Raw genomic sequence first — 19,839 nt, forward strand, 5'->3', positions numbered from 1 at the left:
ACTACCTTTTCTTCTAGCAATGTAAAAAAAAAATAGTATGAGATTTAAGATAGGATCTTTTAGAGATATTTTACAGAGTTCTAGAACATTTCATAGAGATCCAAAAGAAAGCTGTCTTTCTTGTAATATAGTATTGTTGGAAACCTTTACGGTTGAGAATTTCTCTTAAATAATGTAAAGATAAGTAGAATAATATTATGCCAAGATTTCTTGCATAATTAAACACTACTTAACTCTAGGTAAAGTCACTATGGGATGATTTAAGGATAAAAAAGATTCCATAATGACTAATTAAAAACAGTACCTTTTTCCAAGACATGCACAAATAGATTTAATACATGCCTTTTGCTTTATAGTGTGGTTGCTCATGACACCCACCACAGCTTTGTGTACATGGCTAAATGTACTTACCTTACAAAAGCAGTGATGGTCTCAGATTTTGTAGGCTTTTGAACTGAAGCTGAATTCTCTCCTTGCTATTCCTCATCACGAGGCTGGGCCTCCTCCTGGGAAGTACAATGCTGGGTCACTAAAATGATGGCCCCCGCAGGGAAAGAAAGGTGGTCCGGATCACTGAAATTCATTTACTAACTCTAATAACAAGGACAAGTTTTGTTAGTGGCATGAAACACACAGACCTGACACAAAGGTTCCACTTTAAGAACTGTCATGACCCACTCTAGATCCAGGGCTCACGCTATTGTGAGCTGTCCCACATTAGCCCCTGTAAGGTACCTAGGAAGAAACATCATGGTAAAGAAAGGTTTGTAGTCTTGAAAGCATTCCCTCAAAATCCAGAGCAAAACCTGCTTCAGTTTTGAGTTCTACCTCTATAATCACTATAACATGAACCTATTTAAGGTAAAGAAACTCTTCCAGATTGAGAGATTAATAACTAAATGTTACATACCATTTTTATAGTTCACAAAGGACTTCCACTGACTTTATCTCATTTAATCTATAGTTGTTTAGAGAAGTAGGAATTATCTTTCCCAGAAAAATAAACGGAGGCAGATTTTCCCAGAGAAAGTTCTACAACTTGCCTAAGATTCCATAGCTGCTTCAGGGAAGAATGGAAATCTGCCCTGATTTACATTAGTTGCTGGGCTCCAAAGCTTTCCAAGTTTTATACTACACTGCTTTTCTTATTTCCATATCTAACTGTTGCCTAGATGTCTCATGGTTCATTCTTTGAAATAACATTTTATATTGACATCTTCAAAGGTTGCAAAGGCAAGAAGGATCCAACTGATAAACTTTGGATCACAGCTACATAAGTTAAAACACTTGAAGAGTAAATAACTTTTGGAGGTAAAGGACCTACACAAGAGACTGCAGCAAAGAATGTATTTCTTGCACCTTAAAACAACTACACAAATAAAGAGCACTATCATAAATCCCAAAGGCTGTATGAGGAAAAGAATCCTCCCTCCTGGAAACTCTAAGATTCCACGATTTAAGTAAATTATAACATGTGGGCAAGACCCACAATGACAGTGGGATTAGTGTCTCAAAAAAAACTGCAACGGAAACCATCAGACATTGTCTCCTGTCCCTCTGGCCAGTAAGTTGCAACCCAAAAACAGGTTAAGAGTCTGCATCTGGCCATCTTGCAGACCACCTGCAACAGTGTATGGCCAGCTCCCATGGGTTGTGGTTGCAAAGTGGGATAACCTCAGCTTTGCAAAATTACAATTAAGGTGACCAGTGTTGCCACACGAGGACTAGCTAGACAGCATATTAACGCGATTCTCCAGGCTTGGGGGTTCTGAGGACCCCCCCCCCCCGCACTCCAGTTCACGGCAAACAAAGGACCCAACATGCATTAGGTCTTCCCCTGCGAAATGGGCCAAGTCACCACCAGCAAACAAAGAACACCTCACCCCTTGGCCTCCCCCAGTGACAAGGTGGGTGCAAAAGGGGGCAACTCAGGGGGGCCAGAATGCACCAGGCCTCCCTTTGGACGAACGGTCCAGACGGCTCGGGGGGGCAGACAAAGGTCCCAGGGCACTCCGGGGGTTTCCTTCAGGCCCTGCCTAGAGAAACGGAGCATCCCTTGAGGCAGCGGCGTCCTGGCGCCAAAGAAGCGGCCACTCCGCGATCCCCGCGGAGTCCCTGGCTACCAGGCCCGCCCCGGAGGACCGGTCCGGCCCCCGCCCCCGCTCCGGCTCCATGGCAACGGCAGGCCGAGGCCTGGCTGCCCAGGCTCGGCCCGACCGGCTTCCCAGGGAGGCCTAGGATGCCCGGCCTGCTCCTCGGGCCCGCCCGCTACTCCGCCCCACTCTTCGCCAAGCCCGCGGTCGGACCCGGGCCCCTCCTCGCGCCGACCACCCCCGGCCTCGGCCAGCTCCTCAAGGGGGCACGAAAGGAGAGAATAAAAAGCCCAATTCACCTGTTGTTACAGATGTGAAACAAGCCTCGGTGCACCGCGCATGAGCCGCGGGCCCCCCCAACCACAGCGGACTACAACTCCCACCAGCGGCGGCGAGGCCTCTTCCGGGTCCTGCGGCGGAAGTCCCGCCGGCAGCCGCGGCGCTTCCCGCCCCGCGCCCCCGCCCCGCCCCCGCGCCCGCCCCCGCGCCCGCCCCCGCCCCCGCCCCCGCGGTTCAGCGGGTCCCGAGCGAGTACCCCGCCTGGGCCTCGCGGTGGCCGCCCCCTGCTCTCGCCGCGCGGGGCGCCAACCCGCGGCGGCCCCCAGCGCCAGCCTGAGGGGGGACGGCCGTGGCGGGCGCAGGCGGGACTTCCGGCGCCGTGGCGAAGGGGGCGAGCGCGCGGCCCTCCGGGGTCGCCGGGGGAGAGGATCTGGGCGGCTCCGGCCTTCACGCCGCCCCCTTCCCGCAGCGCCGCAGGACCTGGAAGCGGGAGCGCTGGAGCCCCTCGAATCTGCGCGCCCACCCCGCGCCTCCAGTCAAGTGAGGAAGCGCGCCGGGTAAAAGCTTAGCCGGGAACGAAATCCTCATCGGAGCGCCGAGCTCCCACCCTCCTTGTTGGCTCGCCGCTTCCACAGCCCCGCTCCGGTCTTCAGTTCTTTAGGGAGCTGAGAACTCCTGCCTCCCGAGATTGTTAGGATGAATTCAACCAGATGGCACGTTGCGAACTATACGATGTTAAGGAAAGGACAATGTGGCACTTGCTGGTCGCGAGGAGACCACTGGTCTGAGTGTTGCTGAGCGGGTCTGGAGATGCCGACACCCCGAACTCCCGCTCCCACCCCCTGCCTCTTAGAAGTGAGGAAGGCGTTGTCCGTCCCTGTTAAAAGCTGCAGTCCTCTAGACGAGGCTCCTGTGTGAGTTCGGTGGAATCCCAACTTCCAAAGGACAGAACTCGGTTCAGGTAGCTCTAAAACTGGGTCAAGACTTTACAGCTGGAGAGAGTAAAATAAGGAGTAAAATATACTCCTTTCAGGAGAACAAGAGTTAGCGCTGTATCAGATGGTTTTGTCAAAACAATAAATGTTATAAGTATTATTTTCTCCATCTCAACTTTGAACAAAATGGAGAGGGGTGTTTGAACAACGGGTTCATTTTGGGCAAAGCTGGTATTTATGTGAATTATGTATTTGTTGCTAAGCAGACGTTGAGGATACAAAGACCCTGCCCTGACGGAATTTAAGGTCTAGTAAAGGAGAAAAAAGCCTTGTGAGAAGTAACAATGCTGGAGCGGAGTTACAAAGTACTACAGAGACTCAGAGAGAGGAGAAAGGAGTCTGTTACTTCTGAATGTCAACTTCAGGGGGAAGGACCATTGGACGGGCATCCAGGTGGAACCCTGGCAAATCCTAAGAATATACAGTAGTAGTTCAGTGTGACCAAAGTGTTGGATGTGTGTGTGGGGCTGAAAAAATCAGAAAAGTAGGTTTGGGTATATGTTAAGGGATTTTGCTTTTGTTTGTAAGCAATTGTTTTGTTTCTCTCTTTAAAGATTTTTATTTATTTATGCATGCAAGAATTGGGGTGTAAGCCAGAGGTGTGTAGGGTGAAAGGATTCACCAGAGACAGAGCAGGCGGATCTGCTGAAATACAGTGCTGAGCAGAACAGTCAGATCGACTGAAATACACTGCCTAGGGGAGGAGGAGGTGAGGCAAGGAGAGGTCTGCTGTGCCATGTGGTTTGCTCCCTAGCCGTGGATCAAACCCATGCTGCAGTGGCTGGCGATAGCTTGATAGCACTGTCTTTAACCCCCTGTGCCACAAGGGAGGCCCTGTAAGCAATTGTTTTTTGTAAGACATTTTTACAATTCTGTGTTTTTAGAAAATTATTCTGAACTATGAAGGTAGAATTGGCTAGAAAAATAGAAGCTAGGATTCTAATTAAATGAGACTGTATGAGTGATTGAACTAGGCTCAACAATGAAAAGGACAAGAAAGAAAGGAATGAGAAGGTGATTGGGGAGTGCCAGGCTGATCCCTGACCACATGTCTATAGAGAAATGACCTTGAGATCTGTGTCAGGGTGACTGAAAGGATTAGTCACTGTTAATTAAGGGACACGGCAAAGATGAGGGTTTGGGCCCTGGTGGCACAAGGGGTTAAGCACAGCACTCTGAAGCTATCCTCAGCTTCTGCAGTGCAAGTTCAATCCCTGGCAGTCCAGAGAGCTACCCACATGGCGCAGCAGACCTCTCCTGTCTTGCCCGCTGCTCCCCTCAGCAGTGTATTTCAGTCAGTTTGCCTGTTCTGTTCCCCACTCTGTCTCTGGTGAATCCTCTAACGCCCCCTGACCACACACACACACACCCCTCTGGCCTACACCCCAGTTCTTGTATACATAAATAAATAAATCTTAAAAAAAAAAAAGATGAGGGTTCAACTTCATACACATTATGCTTGAAATGCTGTTGTGATGTTAAGTGACAAAGACCTGGTGCCAGCTCCAAAGGAAGTTGTTTTTTTTTTTTAAAGATTTATTTATTTGTATAAGAACAGGGTATAGGCCAGATGCACGGGAGGGTGAGAGGATTCACCAGAGACAGGGTGGGGGAACAGAACAGGCAGAGTGACGAAATACACTGCTGAGGGTAGCAGCAGGCGAGACAGGAGAGGTCTGCTGCGCCATGTGGGACCCTTACCAGCCGGCCGGGATCAAACTGGCGCTGCAGAGGCTGCGGACAGCTTCACAGTCGGTGCTCAACCACCTGCACCACCAGGGGAGGCCCTCCAAAGGAAGTTCTGATCTGATAAAGAGGATGAGAAAAGCCTGCTAATAAGTCTTAAGACTGAGAGGAATAACTGCAAAAGTGGCACATACTAAATACTTTCCTTCTTACACGTTTTATGTTTTTAGTTTTCTTTCTGAAAGTCTTTTGCTTATTCTTGAGCCTAGAACAATTTAAAAAAAAAAAGATTTATTTTTGTTTATTTAAGTGTACAAGAACTGGGGTGTAGGCCAGAGGTGCAGGGGTGAGGGTAAGAGGATTCACCAGAAACAGAGTGGGGAGCAGAGCAGGCAAATGCATTGAAATACACTGCTGAGGGGAGCAGCGGGTGAGACAGGAGAGGTCTGCTGTGCCATGTGGGTTAGCTCCCTGGCCAGGGATCGAACTTGTGCTGCAGTGGCTGCAAATTGCTTCATAGTGTTAACGCATAACCCCTTATACCACCAGGCAGGCCTCCAGAAAAAAAAATTTGAGACATGAATAGGCATCTGACAAAAAGTACATTATATATTGGCCAGTAAGCTTAAGAAAACAAACTTTTTTTTTTTTTAAGATTTATTTATTTATTTATTTATACAAGCACTGGGTAAAGTCAGAAGCGTGGGAGGGTGAGAGAATTCACCAGAGCCAGAGCGGGGAGCAGAGCAGGCAGAAGGACCGAAGTACACTGCTGAGGGGAGCAGCGGGCGGCAGGAGAGGTCTGCACGCCATGTGGGACCCTCCTCCGGTGGCCGGGGAGCAGCCAGGGATCGAACCGGTGCTGCAGAGGCTGCAGGCAGCTTCGAAACCCAGCGCTCAACTGCTGCGCCACCGGGGAGGCTCAAAACAAACTTTCTTTTAATGTGCTGTCTTTTATTATGGCAAATGTAACAAAATTCAACATTTTGAGGTGTGTAATTCAGTGATATTTGGTATATTTACATACTTATAACCATGTAACCATCATTACTACCTAGTTCCAAAACATTTTCCAACACCCCAAAAGGGAACCCAATATGTACCCGTTTAATAAGTACTCACTCCCATCCTCACTGTTCCCATCCTCCGCAACAACAGCCCTAATCTGCTTTATATGCCTATGGATTTTCCTAATTTGGGTAATTCATATAAATGAAATTATATATGTGGACTTTTATATTTGGCTTTTTTCATTTAGCATAATGTTTTCAAGATGTATCTGTTATAGCATGTATTAGTGCTTCATTTCTGTTCATGGCTGAATAATCATTAGTATACCACATTTTGTTTAACTTTTTGTATGTTGATGGACATTTGGATGTTCCCACCTTTTGACTATTGGGAATAGTGCTGCTATGAACTTTGGAGTATCAGTTTTTGTTTGAATATCTTTCTTCATTTCTGTTGGTGTATATATATTTATATATATATATATATAGGGGTAGAACTACAACTTGGTTGTTTTTAAAAAACAAAACTGAAACACACTTAGCCATCTTCTCTCAAATACTTATATTTGTTCTCCATCTGGGTCTCAGCACCCAGACCACCTCATGTACTCATTTGTTTACTTTTACATAATGCCTGTTTCCCTACTAGAATAGAGTTCCTGAGAGCAGGGACTTGATCCTTTGTTCACCATTGTCTCCTAAGCACCTTGCACAGTGCCTGACATTGTTCAAAAATAGGTACTGATACATGTTGAATGAGCGAACACTTTCTCTTGGAAGAATGGCTCCACTTCAGGGGAACAAGAACTTTTACCTATTGAGGGTTCGGTATTTATTTATTTATTTTAAGATTTATTTATTTATACAAGCACTGGGGTACAGGTCAGAGCACGGGAGGGTGAGAGAATTCACCAGAGACAGAGCGGAGAGCAGAACAGGCAGACGACCAAGAACACTGCTGAGGGGAACAGCAGGCGGATGAGACAGGAGAGGTCTGCCGCCATGTGGTTCTTTCCATGGCCTGCCAGGAATCGAACCTGCGTTGCAGGAGCTGCGGACAGCTTCACAGCACTGCGTTCAACCCGCTGCGCCACCGGGAAGGCCCATTTACTTTATTTAAAGGTTGGTTTGCCATATTAGATTTAAGATGTGTGAGCCTTTCACCCATTTCAGTTCCAGGGATTTACCTAACCATACCTCCATTCATTGCTGCATTATTTGTAGTGTTTAAAACCAAAATCTGGGAGATCCATGACTGGTGAGGCTGCCACAGTCTGGACATTCTTGAATCAGGAGACCAAGTGCAGGGCCAGAAATGTCAGGGGTCAAGGCATATCCAAAATCTGCATGTCCCAGTTCTAGTCATTATAGGTTTTCTTTGGCTGTGAACTCTCAGATCACACCTGTTCTTTCACTTTTAAGGTACAGCAAACAGCTGATGTGGAGCAGGTGCTGGCTTTGACCATTCTCTGCCTCAGTGAGCAAGACAAAGAAGAGTGTAATATGGTAGAGGCTGTAGGGCCTCCCTGGTGGCACAGCGGTTGAGCACTGGGTTGCGAGGCTGCACAAAGACCTCTCCTGCCGCCTGCTGCTCCCCTCAGCAGCGTACTTTGTCAGTCTGCCTGTTCTGCTCTCCACTCTGGCTCTGGTGAATTCTCTCACCCTCCCGCACTTCTGACTGTACCCAGTGCTTGTATAAATAAATAAATAAATCTTTAAAAAAAAAATTGGTAGAAGCTGTGGTCTGGAGTCATGAAATGAATAGATTGCAGTTCTTGTGCCCAACCTCAAGTTGGGCCAGCCTATGCTAAATTTGGGTATCTTCCAGCTCCAACCACCTATATCTGAAGTTAGACTCTGGCCCTGTGCAGATAATTGGGTGGCACCCAATTGTTATAAGCAAGAACATTTCTGAGGAAGAAGAAAGGGAGGAGGGAGAGGATGATGCCTGCCAAGATGCTGTCCCATCGCCTCCGCAGGCAGTCAGTTCACCGCCCCCCCCCCACCAACAAGCATCATGGCCATATTCCTGTGAAAGTTTTAAGAATTTTAAATATCTTCTTCACTGAGGAGGGGTGGGTAGGGTGAAGGGCCTTGACCCGGTGCTAAGAGAATTGGCATGCAGTTCTCCTTAGAGCCCTGACGTTTTTCTTTTTCTTTTTCTTTATTTTTTTTTAAAGATTTATTTTTATTTATTTATTTATTTATTTTACTTATTTATACAAGCACTGGGTACAGTCAGAAGCGCGGGAGGGTGAGAGAATTCACCAGAGCCAGAGCGGGGAGCAGAGCAGGCAGAAGGACCGAAGTACACTGCTGAGGGGAGCAGCGGGCGGCAGGAGAGGTCTGCTTGCCAGGTGGGACCCTCCTCCAGTGGCTGGGGAGCAGCCGGGGATCGAACCATCGCTGCAGAGGCTGCGGGCAGCTTCGCAACCCAGCGCTCAACCGCTGTGCCACTGGGGAGGCCCCCTGACTTTTTTCTAATCCGATGCCAGGACAAGGGTTTCCTTCTTCTCAAGGAGTTGGAGGGGCTCTGAAGTCGATCCTGATCTTCTATCCTTACTTGCTATGACATTGGAGGTAGTATCTGAAGCTCAGGACTATGGTTTTTTTTGTGGGTTTTTTTTTAAGATTTTTTTTTTTTTTAGATTTATTGATTTATGCATATAAGAGCTGGGGTACAGGCCAGAGATGTGGTGTGGGGTGAGAGGATTCACCAGAGACAGAAAGGGGAGCAGAACAGGCAGACTGACTGAAATACACTGCTGAGGGGAGCAGCGGACTAGACTGGAGAGGTCTGCCTCGCCATGTGGGTTGCTCCCTGGCTGGCTGGGGATCGAACTCATGCTGTAGAGGCTGCGGACTACTTCATAGTGCAGTGCTTAACCCCTTGTGCCACCAGGGAGGCCCCTAAAGATTTATTTTTTTAAAGATTATTTATGCATTACAAGAACTGGGGTATAGGGCAGAGGTGCAGGGGCGGATGAGAGGATTCACCAGAGACAGAGTGGGGAACAGAACAGGCAGACAGACAGAAATATACTGCTGAGGGGAATAGCGGGCAAGTGAGGAGAGGTCTGCTGTGCCATGTGGGAAGCTCCCTGGCAGGCCTGGGAGGCCTGGGATCAAACTCATGCTGCAGAGGCTATGGATAGCTTCATAGTGCTGTGCTTAACCCCTTGTGCCACCAGGGAAGCCCAAAGATTTATTTTTATTTATTTAGGTATACAAGAAGGGAGTAGGCCAGAGGTATGGTGGGGAGGGGGCAGAAGGAGATCTACCAGAGGCTGGGGAGCAGAACAGGTGAATCCACTGAAATACACTGCTGAGAGGAGCAGTGGGCAATACAGGAGAGGTCTGCTGCACGATATGGGTTAGTTCCTTGACCTGGATCGAACTTATGCTGCAGTAGCTGGTGATAGCTTGATAGCACTGAGACTTAACTCCTAAGCCACCACAGAGACCCAGGGCTGTAAATTTTTAACATGTTTGACATTTTTGGATAAAGTTTAAAATAGGTGGGTTTTTTTTGTTTTGTTTTGTTTTGTTTTTTTTGCTGAAAGGAAAAAAAACCCTGAAAAACCTTACATCTTCCTTTTTAGGGGACTAATTGAATTAAATAGACTACATCTGTATTAGTCTATGCTGGCGATCATAACAAAACACCACAACTAGGTGTTTTAAACAACAGATATTTACTTTCTGATAGTTATGAAGGCTAAAAGTCGAAGATTAAGGTGCCATCAGTTTCTGGCGAGGTCTCTATTCTTGGTTTATAGATGCTTGCTTTCTTGCTGTGTCCTCACATTGCCTTTCCTCTGTGTTTGCCTATATATAGAGAGAGCTCTGGTCTCTTACTTTACAACTACACCAGTCCCTCCCTTAAGAGTAGGGCCCTCTCCCTTAGGACCTAATTACCTCCATAAAGGCACCATCTCCAAATATAGTCATATTAGGGGTTGAGGCTTCAACATAGGAATTTGGCAGTTATATTATTCAGTCCATAATAATATAAGTTAAATGAAGTAGTATACAGCAATTACAAAGGATGAGATTTAGTGTGGAAAAATAGCCAAGAAATGTTGAGTGAAAGAAATCAACTTCTAAATCCAGCATATTTATAACTCCAATTACTTTTTTAAAAATATTTATTTATGCATGTAAGAGCTGGGGTACAGGCCAGAGGTGTGGGGGGAGAGGGGAGTCACCAGAGAGAGAGTGGGGAACAGAACAGGCAGACTGAAGTACACTGCTGAGGGGAGCAGCAGGCGAGTCAGGAGAGGTCTGCTGCACCATGTGGGTAATTCCCTGACCTGGGATTGAACTCTTGCTGCAGTGGCTGGCAACAGCTTTATAGCACTGAGACTTAACCCCTTATACCACCAGGGAGGCCCTAGTTTCAGGTCTTATATTCAAATCTTTTATCCATTTTGGGTTGCTTTTTGTGTATGGTGTGAGTTAGTATTCTAGTTTCATTCTTTTGCATGTAGTAATCCAGTTTTCCCAGCACCATTTATTGAAGAGACTATCCTTTTTCCATTGAATATTCTTTGTTCCTTTGTTATATTAGTTGACTATATATCTATGGCTTTATTTCTGGGTTTTCAATTCGATTCTGATAATTACATTTTTTAAAGACCATGTGTAACTAGTAAATGAATAGAAATCTAATTCAAACGTCTAAGCCCATCAAAGGAAAATGAGCAGAAGGCAAGAGAGGAGAAAAGAGTAGCAATAAAAAACATGGTAAGCAAAAGAAAATAGATAAGATAGCAATGTATTAATACATATTAATAATCATGATGAATGTAAAAAGTTTACACTTGCTTGCTTACTGCGTTCACATAGGGGTAAGCAGTGTTCAGTGTCTTTTCAGTGTCAGTCTTTTCCGCCTTTGGTCTTTTTAGCGAGAAATGTAATTCTTCTATTAAGCAGTAGAGGTCAGCAGCGTTCATTACAGCTTTCCTTTCCCTTAGGAGGAATCCTTAAGTGATTTCTGTCAGCGCTGCAGGAATCAGGTATGTGTTTCTGTTAAAGCTGAGATGATCTTTTATGCAAGGCTGATTCCTACATTAAAAAAAAAAAACAAACATGGTGCTTAGATTTTACCTTTTTTTAAAATTAATTAAATAATTAAATATATATATATATTTTTTGGTGGGACCCTAGCCGGCGGCTGGGGAACGAACCGGCGCCGCAGAGGCTGCGGGCAGCCTTGCTGCCCAGCGCTCAACTACTGCGCCACCAGGGGAGGCCCTGTACCTTTTTTTTTAAAGATTTATTTATTTATTTATACAAGCACTGGGTACAGTCAGAAGCGGGGGAGGGTAAGAGGATTCACCAGAGCCTGAGCAGGGAGCAGAACAGGCAGAAAAACAGAAGTACACTGCTGAGGGGAGCAGTGGGCATGGCAGGAGAGGCCTGTCGCACCATGTGGGACCCTCACTGGTGGCTGGGGATCAAACCTGCGCTGCAGACGCTGCAGGTAGCTTCACAGCCCAGCGCTCAACCGCTGCGCCACTGGGGAGGTCCCTGTTCATGGATTTTCAACTCCTCAAAGTAGTTGCCAAGGATGTATTTAGTGAGATCTAGAAGTAAACTCAAAAGGTAGCTATTTTATGATTGCCCTTCTTAATTGATGCAAATTGGTTAGATGTTCTGTGAACATAGTTGTTGTAGCTATAGAGTGAAGTTTCAATAGGATTTATGCCACCAGGGAGCCTTCAAGGGATCTAAGAACATCTAAATTTATACAAGCTAATGTCTTTACTGTTTCTGAAAAACTATTATGATAAATCTTTCTGGGTAACAGTTAATCATGTGGTTTGTTCACTCACTTAGACGTATGCTACCAGATTGGATTCTTTTTCTTACTGCCACCTTTTTATTTTCTTAAAAATTTATTAGACGTTGTCTTAACCCATATTAGAATAAGCAGAGAATGAGCAGAGACTCATAAATGAGAGCATCCTTCTGCTCTGGCCTGTTGCCCAGTTTTGCCATTTTCCATTTTTTACTACATCTTTACTTTCATTTCAACTATGTTAATTCTAGTGGTAATAACTGTTAGCCCAGAGTCACTGACTGCAAGTTATATTTAGGTATTCAGGCTAATTTTGAAACTAGTAATTATGTTTAGCTTGTGTTTATGTAGGCAATGACTCATTTTAACTTCATTTCTCTCACAATTTCATGTGGGAACATAATAATTCAATTATGCAATGACACTAACATATTTATATGGCCTATTTAGAAGTCTAATGACATAGAATCAGCATGAATTGGCTAGTACAAATGTTTCCAGTTTGACTATCAAAGGACAGAACTTTTCTTTTTAATGAAATGTCTTTTTTTTTTAAAAAAAGATTTATTTTATTTATGCACACAAGAACTGGGGTATATGCCAGAGGTGTGGGGGGTTAGAGGATTCACCAGAGACAGAGTGGGGAGCAGAACAGGCAGATCTACTGGAACACACCGCTGAGGGGAGCAGCGGGTGAGTCAGGAGAGGTCTGCTGTGCCATGTGAGTGGCTCCCTGGCCGGGGATCAAACTTGTGCTGCAGTGACTGCGGAGAGCTTCGTAGGTTGCATCTTAACCCCTTGTGCCACCAGGAAGGCCCCAAAGGATAGAACTTTTAAAGGTGAACTGTGAAATTCACCCTTTGTTAACTGACTTTTCCTATGCCATTCATTAGAGTTATAAAAGCAGTATTAAACTTTCAGAATTTATACCTTGAATATGAATTATTCATATGAAGTAATCTTTTTCCTTTCCTGTTTATTTCATCACTGAAGATTCAAGAAAGGAAACTATTTATGAATTTGTGAGAATGTTAACATAGCTGTTTAGCATTTAGTACAATCATGTAGGACCCAGAAACAAAAACAGCTTCAAGGGGCCTCCCTGGTGGTGCAAGGGCTTCAGTCTCAGCACTATGAAGCTATCTGCAGCTACTGCAGCACAAGTTCGATCCCCAGCCAGAGAGCTAACCCACATGGCATAGTAGACCTCTCCTGTCTCATGCCGCTCCCCTCAGCAGTGTATTTCAGTAGATCTGCCTGTTCTGCTCCCCACTCTATCTCTGGTGAATCCTCTCACCCTCTGCACCTGTGGCCTATACTCCAGTTCTTGTATGCTTAAATAAATAAAAAAATAAATCTTGGGTCTCCCCTGTGGTGCAGTGGGTTGAGCACAGTGCTGTGAAGCTGTCCACAGTCTCTGCAGCGCGGGTTCAATTCCCTGCCGGCCAGGGAGATGCTCACATGGCGTGGCAGACCTCTCCTGTCTTGCCCACTGCTCCCCTCACCAGTGCTTTCGTCTCCCTGTTCTGCTCCTCACTCTGTCTCTGGTGAATCCTCTCACCCGTGCCTCTGGCCTGTACCCCAGCTCTTGTATAAACAAAATCAATCTTTAAAAAATTTTTTTAACTATTTTTTTTAAATATGCTATGAGACTATTCTATATTTTATTTATTTATTTATTCATTTATTCATTTATACAAGCACTGGGTACAGTCAGAAGCGCAGGAGGGTGAGAGAATTCACCAGAGCCAGAGCGGGGAGCAGAGCAGGCAGAAGGACTTAAGTACACTGCTGAGGGGAGCAGCGGGTGGCAGGAGAGGTCTGCCCGCCATGTGGGACCCTCCTCCGGTGGCCGGGGAGCAGCCGGGGATCGAACCGGCGCTGCAGAGGCTGTGGAGCGGCTTCGCAACCCAGCGCTCAACCGCTGCGCCACCGGGGAGGCCCTAAAATTTTTTTTTTAAAAAAAGGATAATAGCAGCATGATTTCTCATTAAGAAGTCACAAATATGCAAATACTTAGTCAGGTTTGGAATCATTTGATTTTGATAAAAATAAATGGAAAGTTTGAGGAATGGAATACTTACGAACTTTGAAAATACTTATCCAAGAAATACTAATTAATTGCAAAGGCAAAAAGTACAGAATCCTGGAAGATACTTTCTTATCAGAGTAATGGAAATAATGAAAGAAATGAAATCAGGGCCTCCCCTGGTAGCACAGGCAGTTGAGTGCCTCGCTGTGAAGCTGTCTGCAGCCTCTGCAGCGCTGGTTCTATCCTGGCCAGCTGGTGAGGGTCCCACATGGTGCAGCAGACCTGTCGCACCCACTGCTCCCCTCAGCAGAGTATTTTGTCAGTCTGCCTGTTCTGTTCCCCTGCTCTGTCTCTGGTGAGTCCTCTCACCCTCTCGCGAATCTGGCCTGTAACCTGGTTCTTGTATAAATAAATAAATAAATCTATCTTTTTTTAAAAAAAGAAAGAAATGAAATCATGTGCTGCTTGATAATATGCAATGAACAGAACATAGCATAATGAACATCAGCCAAACTTAAATTGAAGGACATTTCACAAAACAACTGGCTTATAATCTTCCAAGTTGTCAATGTTTTTTTTTTTAATTTATTTATTTATGCATACAAGAACTGGGGCATAGGCCAGAGATATAGGGGGAAAGAGAATTCACCAAAGACAGAGTGGGGAACAGAACAGGCGGACTGACTGAAATACACTGCTGAAGGGAGGAGCGTGTGAGCCAGGAGAGGTCTCCTGTGCCATGTGGGTAGCTCCCTGGCTGGGGCTAGAACTCGTGCTGCAGTGGCTGCTGATAGCTTCATAGTGCTGAGACTTAACCTCTTGCACCACCAGGGAGGCCCACTAAGCTGTCAATGTTTTAAAAGTTAAAGACTGGGGCCCCCCTGGTGGTGCAAGAGGTTAAGTCTCAGCACTGTGAAGCTGTCAGCAGCCACTGCAGCACAAATTGGATCCCAGCCCTGGGAGCTAACCCACATCTGACAGCAGACCTCTCCTGTCTCAACTGCTGCTCCCCTCAGCAGTGTATTTCAATCAGTCTGCCTGTTCTGCTCCCCACTCTGTCTTTGGTGAATCCTCTCAGGCCTCTTCCCCCCCGGCCTCCCACACCTCTGGCCTTCACTCTAGCTCTTGTATGCATAAATAAAATAAATCTAAAAAAAAAAGAAAGATAAAGAGACGCTGTTCCATATTTGCAACTTGAAAGTCGACTTAATGCAATATATGATTCTGAACTGGAAACTTGGGTATAAAGGAATTTAGAGAACCAACAAGAAAAAATTTGAAGAGGACTGAGGCTAGCATTAATTCCCAGCTGTTGATAGTTGTGTTGTGATTATATGAGAATATATGCTTGTCTGTAAAAAATACATACACTTTTTGAGAGTATAGGGCATCATGTCAATAACATGTTTGTTGGTTGGAGTGGTTTAGGAAAAGAGAAAATTCTTTGTAAGCTTGAGATTTTTTTTTAAGATTTATTTATTTATGCATACAAGAGCTGGGGTGCAGGCCAGAGGTGTGAGAGGATGCACCAGAGACAGAGTGGGGAGCAGAACAGGCAGATCTACTGAACTATACTGCTAAGGGGAGCAGCAGAGAGACAGGAGAGATCTGCTGCGCCGTGTAAGTCAGCTCCCTGGCTGAGGATCCAACTCAGGCCCCAGTGGCTGGCGATAGCTTGATACTGCTGAGACTAACTCCTGCGCCACCAGGGAGGTCCTTGATATTGTTTTAAAATAAAAACTTTAAAAAATGTAAAGCACTCCATTAAAAAATTCTACACCCATCTCTGTTTTCACCCATGTGTTTGAGTTCCACCAAGCATGTTTTCACACTATAATGCCCTTGTTCCAGTTGTTTTCGTGTGTCTTCTTTTTTCTGTGATAACACTGTATGAATTCTTAAAAGTTTGCTTAAAAAATTCATGGACTTTCAAATCACCTGCTGTTCTGTGGACATATAGCATTATGTTCCCTTTTTTTGGTGACAGATTTATTAATTTATGCATACAAGAGCTGCAGTGGCTGTGTATAGCTTCACAGTGCTGGACTTAACTCCTTGCGTCACCAGGGAGGCCCGTTTTTTTTTATTTTTAAAAAAGATTGGTTTATTTATGCATACAAGAGCTGGGCACAGGCCAGAGATGGGGAATGTGTGGGAAGGGGGAGAGTGAGAGGATTCACCAGAGACAGAGTGGGGAACAGAACAGGCAGACTGACTGAAATACACTGTTGAGGGGGGCAGCAGGCGAGTCAGGAGAGGTCTGCTGCACCATGTTGGTTGCTCCCTGGCCGGCTGGGGATTGAACTCATGCTGCAGAGGCTGTGGATTCCTTTATAGTGCAGTGCTTAACCCCTTCACCACCAGAGAGGCCCTGGTGCAGGCCAGGAAGTGGGTAAGAAGATTCCCTATAGACAGTGTGGGAAACAGGCAGGCTGACTGAAGTACATTGCTGAGGGGAGCAGTGGGCGAGACAGGAGAGGTCTGCTGTGACATGTGTGTTAGCTCCCTTGCTGGGAATGGAACTCGGTAGTGCAGCAGCTGCAGTGGCCATGATAGCTTCACAGTGTTGACACTTACCCCTTGCACCACCAGGTTGTCCCCGGCATTAGTTCTTAATTCAGTAATGGTCAGTCATGCTTTGTTAATTTCAAGCCTTTTTGGCTCTCTAGGCCATTCATTCATTCATCAAACAATAATCACCTATTAGATAACAGGCCCTGTGCTCTGCTAGGTTCTCAGGAAAATACAGGTAGAGGTGAGTGTTTCTCAGAGAATGTCGAGCTGGCACTTTAGCTGTTGAAGGCTGAATGGTCAGGGGTTGCTTTTACGAAATACCTTTAAGCTATGAATTTGAAAGCACCTAAGTGACAACCAGCGGGGACCATTTGCCAGGTCGGGAGAACAGCGGGTTGGTGGTAAGGCTCGGAAGCAAGAAAGAGCTGGAGTGGCTGCAGCAAGGTGGTGTGTGGACGGGGAAGGAGTGTGAAGTAGAATACGTTCCGGATGGTTGTCCGGGTGGATGTTCTACCAGGGCTACACTGCCGCTTCTCGCAGAGCGGATCTGAGGCCAGCGGGGACGGGTGCAGCTTCTCACCCCGTGTGTGGGTATCTGCGAGCACCCGATACCCTAAACGGGATCCCTTCGGAAATTCTCACACCAGTACTTTTCTCCCGGGCGGTGCAGGTGATGACCCAGAAACACCATGCTGTTGTCGACCACTTGACAATCAGACTCAGGAACTGCGGAAAGAGCCAGAAGCGCAGGGACCGCGCCTGGGGAACAGAGACTGCGCAGCAGACCCCGCCGGAAGGGGCGGGCAGCAACGCCGGTTCCAGCCCTTCCAGCCGCGCGTGCTGCGCATGCGCACGCGCGTGCCCTTGTCGGTTAGGGCGCCGGTCCGAGGAGGGGCGGGGCCGAGTGTTCGCGCCGGAAGGGGGTTGGCTGGGCGGGGCCGAGAGGCGGTAGTGGCGGCTGTGCGCGCGCGCGCGGGTGCGAACGGGGAACGCCGCGAAGGCCGGGGCGGGCCGGGCAGTGGAGACGACCGACGGCGACGATGGCCGCGGCGACGGGCTGCGGCGGGTCGGGGGCGGCGGCAGGCGCCGCGGGGGCGGGGGGCGCGACGACGGCCGCGGGCCTGGCCGTTTACCGGCGGAAGGACGGGGGCCCGGCCAGCAAGTTTTGGGAGAGCCCGGAGACGGTGTCCCAGCTGGATTCGGTGCGCGTCTGGCTGGGCAAGCACTACAAGAAGGTGGGTTCGCGCGCCCGTGGGGGCCGGGAGGCCGCGCGACGGGGCCCGGGGCCCGCTGCCGGCCTCGCGGCCTCGGGCCGCCCCTCCCCCCCGCTCGCCACGAGGGACAACAAAGGCAGGCGCCTGGCCCGCCACGCCCCCGCCGTCGGTCTCGGCGCCCGCGCCCGGCCCAGGCTCCGCGGAGCCCACGCTCCTGGGGCGCAGCCCCCGCCTGCCCGGCGGCGGGGACGGGCGAGCGCCGCGAGCTGGGGGTGCGCGTGTTCTTCTTTTGTTAACTGTGTTAGGTGTGTGAGCGATTATTAAAAACTGCGTGGTAAAGCTTCATGTTTTCTTTAGAGACTAGTTTCCGAACGTCAGGTGAGCTAATGTTTTTGCGAAAAGGAAGCCTGGACGATTGTACTCGGAAGTTAATTGAAGCAGGTTAATGAAATGAGCTGCAGTGCTGATGGGAACCAATGCTGGAAAAAGTTTCTTTGCTTCGTAGTACCTTTGCTTGTCTGTCGTGTGAGAACGAGAGTTCATGTTCCCTCGTACTTCCCCTGAGAACCCCATTTGTCACTCCAACTGCTATCACCACTTTTTGAGATTTTTTTTTACCCCCCTTTCTGTTTCTTTGACTTCTGTTACCTAGGTCTCCCCTATCAGCGGTTTTGAAAGTTGTGATTTAACCCCGTTTATAACATTTTTTCCCCCTTAACCTTCTCTTTATGTAAATTCTGAGGAATGATTCCCTAGAAGGTGTAATGAAGCAGACAGCACCAAATTTCCGGAATATCCTTTTTAGATCTTTATTTCCTCCACTGAGGACAATATAACGCTGGGGCGAGGACCCTGGCAGCCTGTTCACTATAATGTGTCCTGGTGCATAGTTGGTACTCATCGCTTCGCCCTTAGTTGCTTAGTAAATATTTGTTGAGTGGATTGAAAAATAAGCTAGTCTAGGAACCTATTCATTTGGGGTCTAGGACACAGTGAAGCCTGTCAGCTTTTGGAAGTTTTTCGACGTGGACAGGGATCTCCGTTTATGTTGATGTTACATTGTGGTACTTCCAGAAATGATTATTTCTTACCTGAAGTTTTAGGAAGTGAGAGACTATATTTTTATGAATGACACTTTTTTTTTTTAAAGATTATTTATGCATACAAGACCTGGAGCACAGGCCTGAGGTGTGGGGGGGTGAGAGGATTCACCAGAGGCAGAGTGGGGAGCAGAACAGGTGGATCTACTGAAGTACACTGCTGAGGGGAGCAGCAGGCGAGACAGGAGAGGTCCACTGCACCACGTGGGTCACCTCCCTGGATGGCTGGGTATCAAAGTTGTGCTACAGTGGCTGGGGACAGCTTAGTAGTGCTGCGTCTTAACCCCTTGCTCCACAGGGAGGCCCCTGAATGACACATTTTTTAAATGCTGTGACTCTTTCTCCCCTCCCTGAAATTTTGGAGTCATATTTGAAGTTGTCATTTTTTTTCTCGTCTGTATATAAAAAGTGTTGCTTTTCTTCATAGGGTGACGAATCGGTCAGTGTGTGTGTGTGTGTGTGTGTGTGTGTGTGTGTGTGTGTGCGCGTGTGCGGGCGCGCGCGCTAGCGCGAGTACACGGGTGCCCGCCCAGGCAGGCATGCAGGCAATAGAGCTTCTAAAAGTGGCCAAGGGAACTGAATATATTTATATTATGAAATTAGTTTTTAAATCATGTGCCCTTCTACCAGTGCCTTGGCTCTTAAATTCAATGTACTTTAATTTCTCCCACACTTTGTATCTTTTTCCAATTTTATTGTTACATGTTTTTCTTACCACAAGGAATGATTCCCTAGAAGGTGTAATGAAAATACTCAAGAGGAATATTTCTTTGGATATCAAAGATAGAATGGAAAAATACATTAATAATCATTTTTTTCATCTCCAGGTGTTAAGCTTTGTATGCATTGGTTTGTGTCCAATATTAAGAGGGCAGTTTTAGATTTGGATTATCCTTCAGAGCTTTGTTTGAGTAGATGAAAAGTAGTTTATGAGGCTAAACTGCAGGATTTGTCCCAGAGCGTTGAGTCCAGTATGTTAATGTTGGCTCAGTGTCCCTGAAGCTTTAAGACAAAATCAGAGTTTGGTTTGACTTCTCAGGGTTTCATAAAGCCAGAGTTTGTTTCTTGGGCCTATTTAATTAAAAAAAATTTTTTTTTTTAAGATTCTTTTAT

At 46.8% G+C, this 19,839-nt stretch overlaps 1 protein-coding gene across 1 annotated transcript in view; it reads left to right on the forward strand.

Moving 5' to 3' along the window:
• Positions 1-17,452: 17,452 nt before the first annotated feature.
• SMARCC1 (SWI/SNF related BAF chromatin remodeling complex subunit C1) overlaps positions 17,453-19,839 on the forward strand; it is a gene marked incomplete at both ends in the record, with an annotated part of 181,317 nt that continues 178,930 nt past the window's right edge. Inside the window, one exon of the mRNA XM_084247855.1 lies at positions 17,453-17,647. Coding sequence (XP_084103981.1) covers positions 17,453-17,647 — 195 coding nt within the window. The remainder of the gene's footprint in view (positions 17,648-19,839) is intronic.

Source organism: Talpa europaea (assembly GCF_964194135.1).
Source record: "Talpa europaea genome assembly, chromosome: 11".
In the NCBI taxonomy this organism is placed as follows: domain Eukaryota; kingdom Metazoa; phylum Chordata; class Mammalia; order Eulipotyphla; family Talpidae; genus Talpa; species Talpa europaea.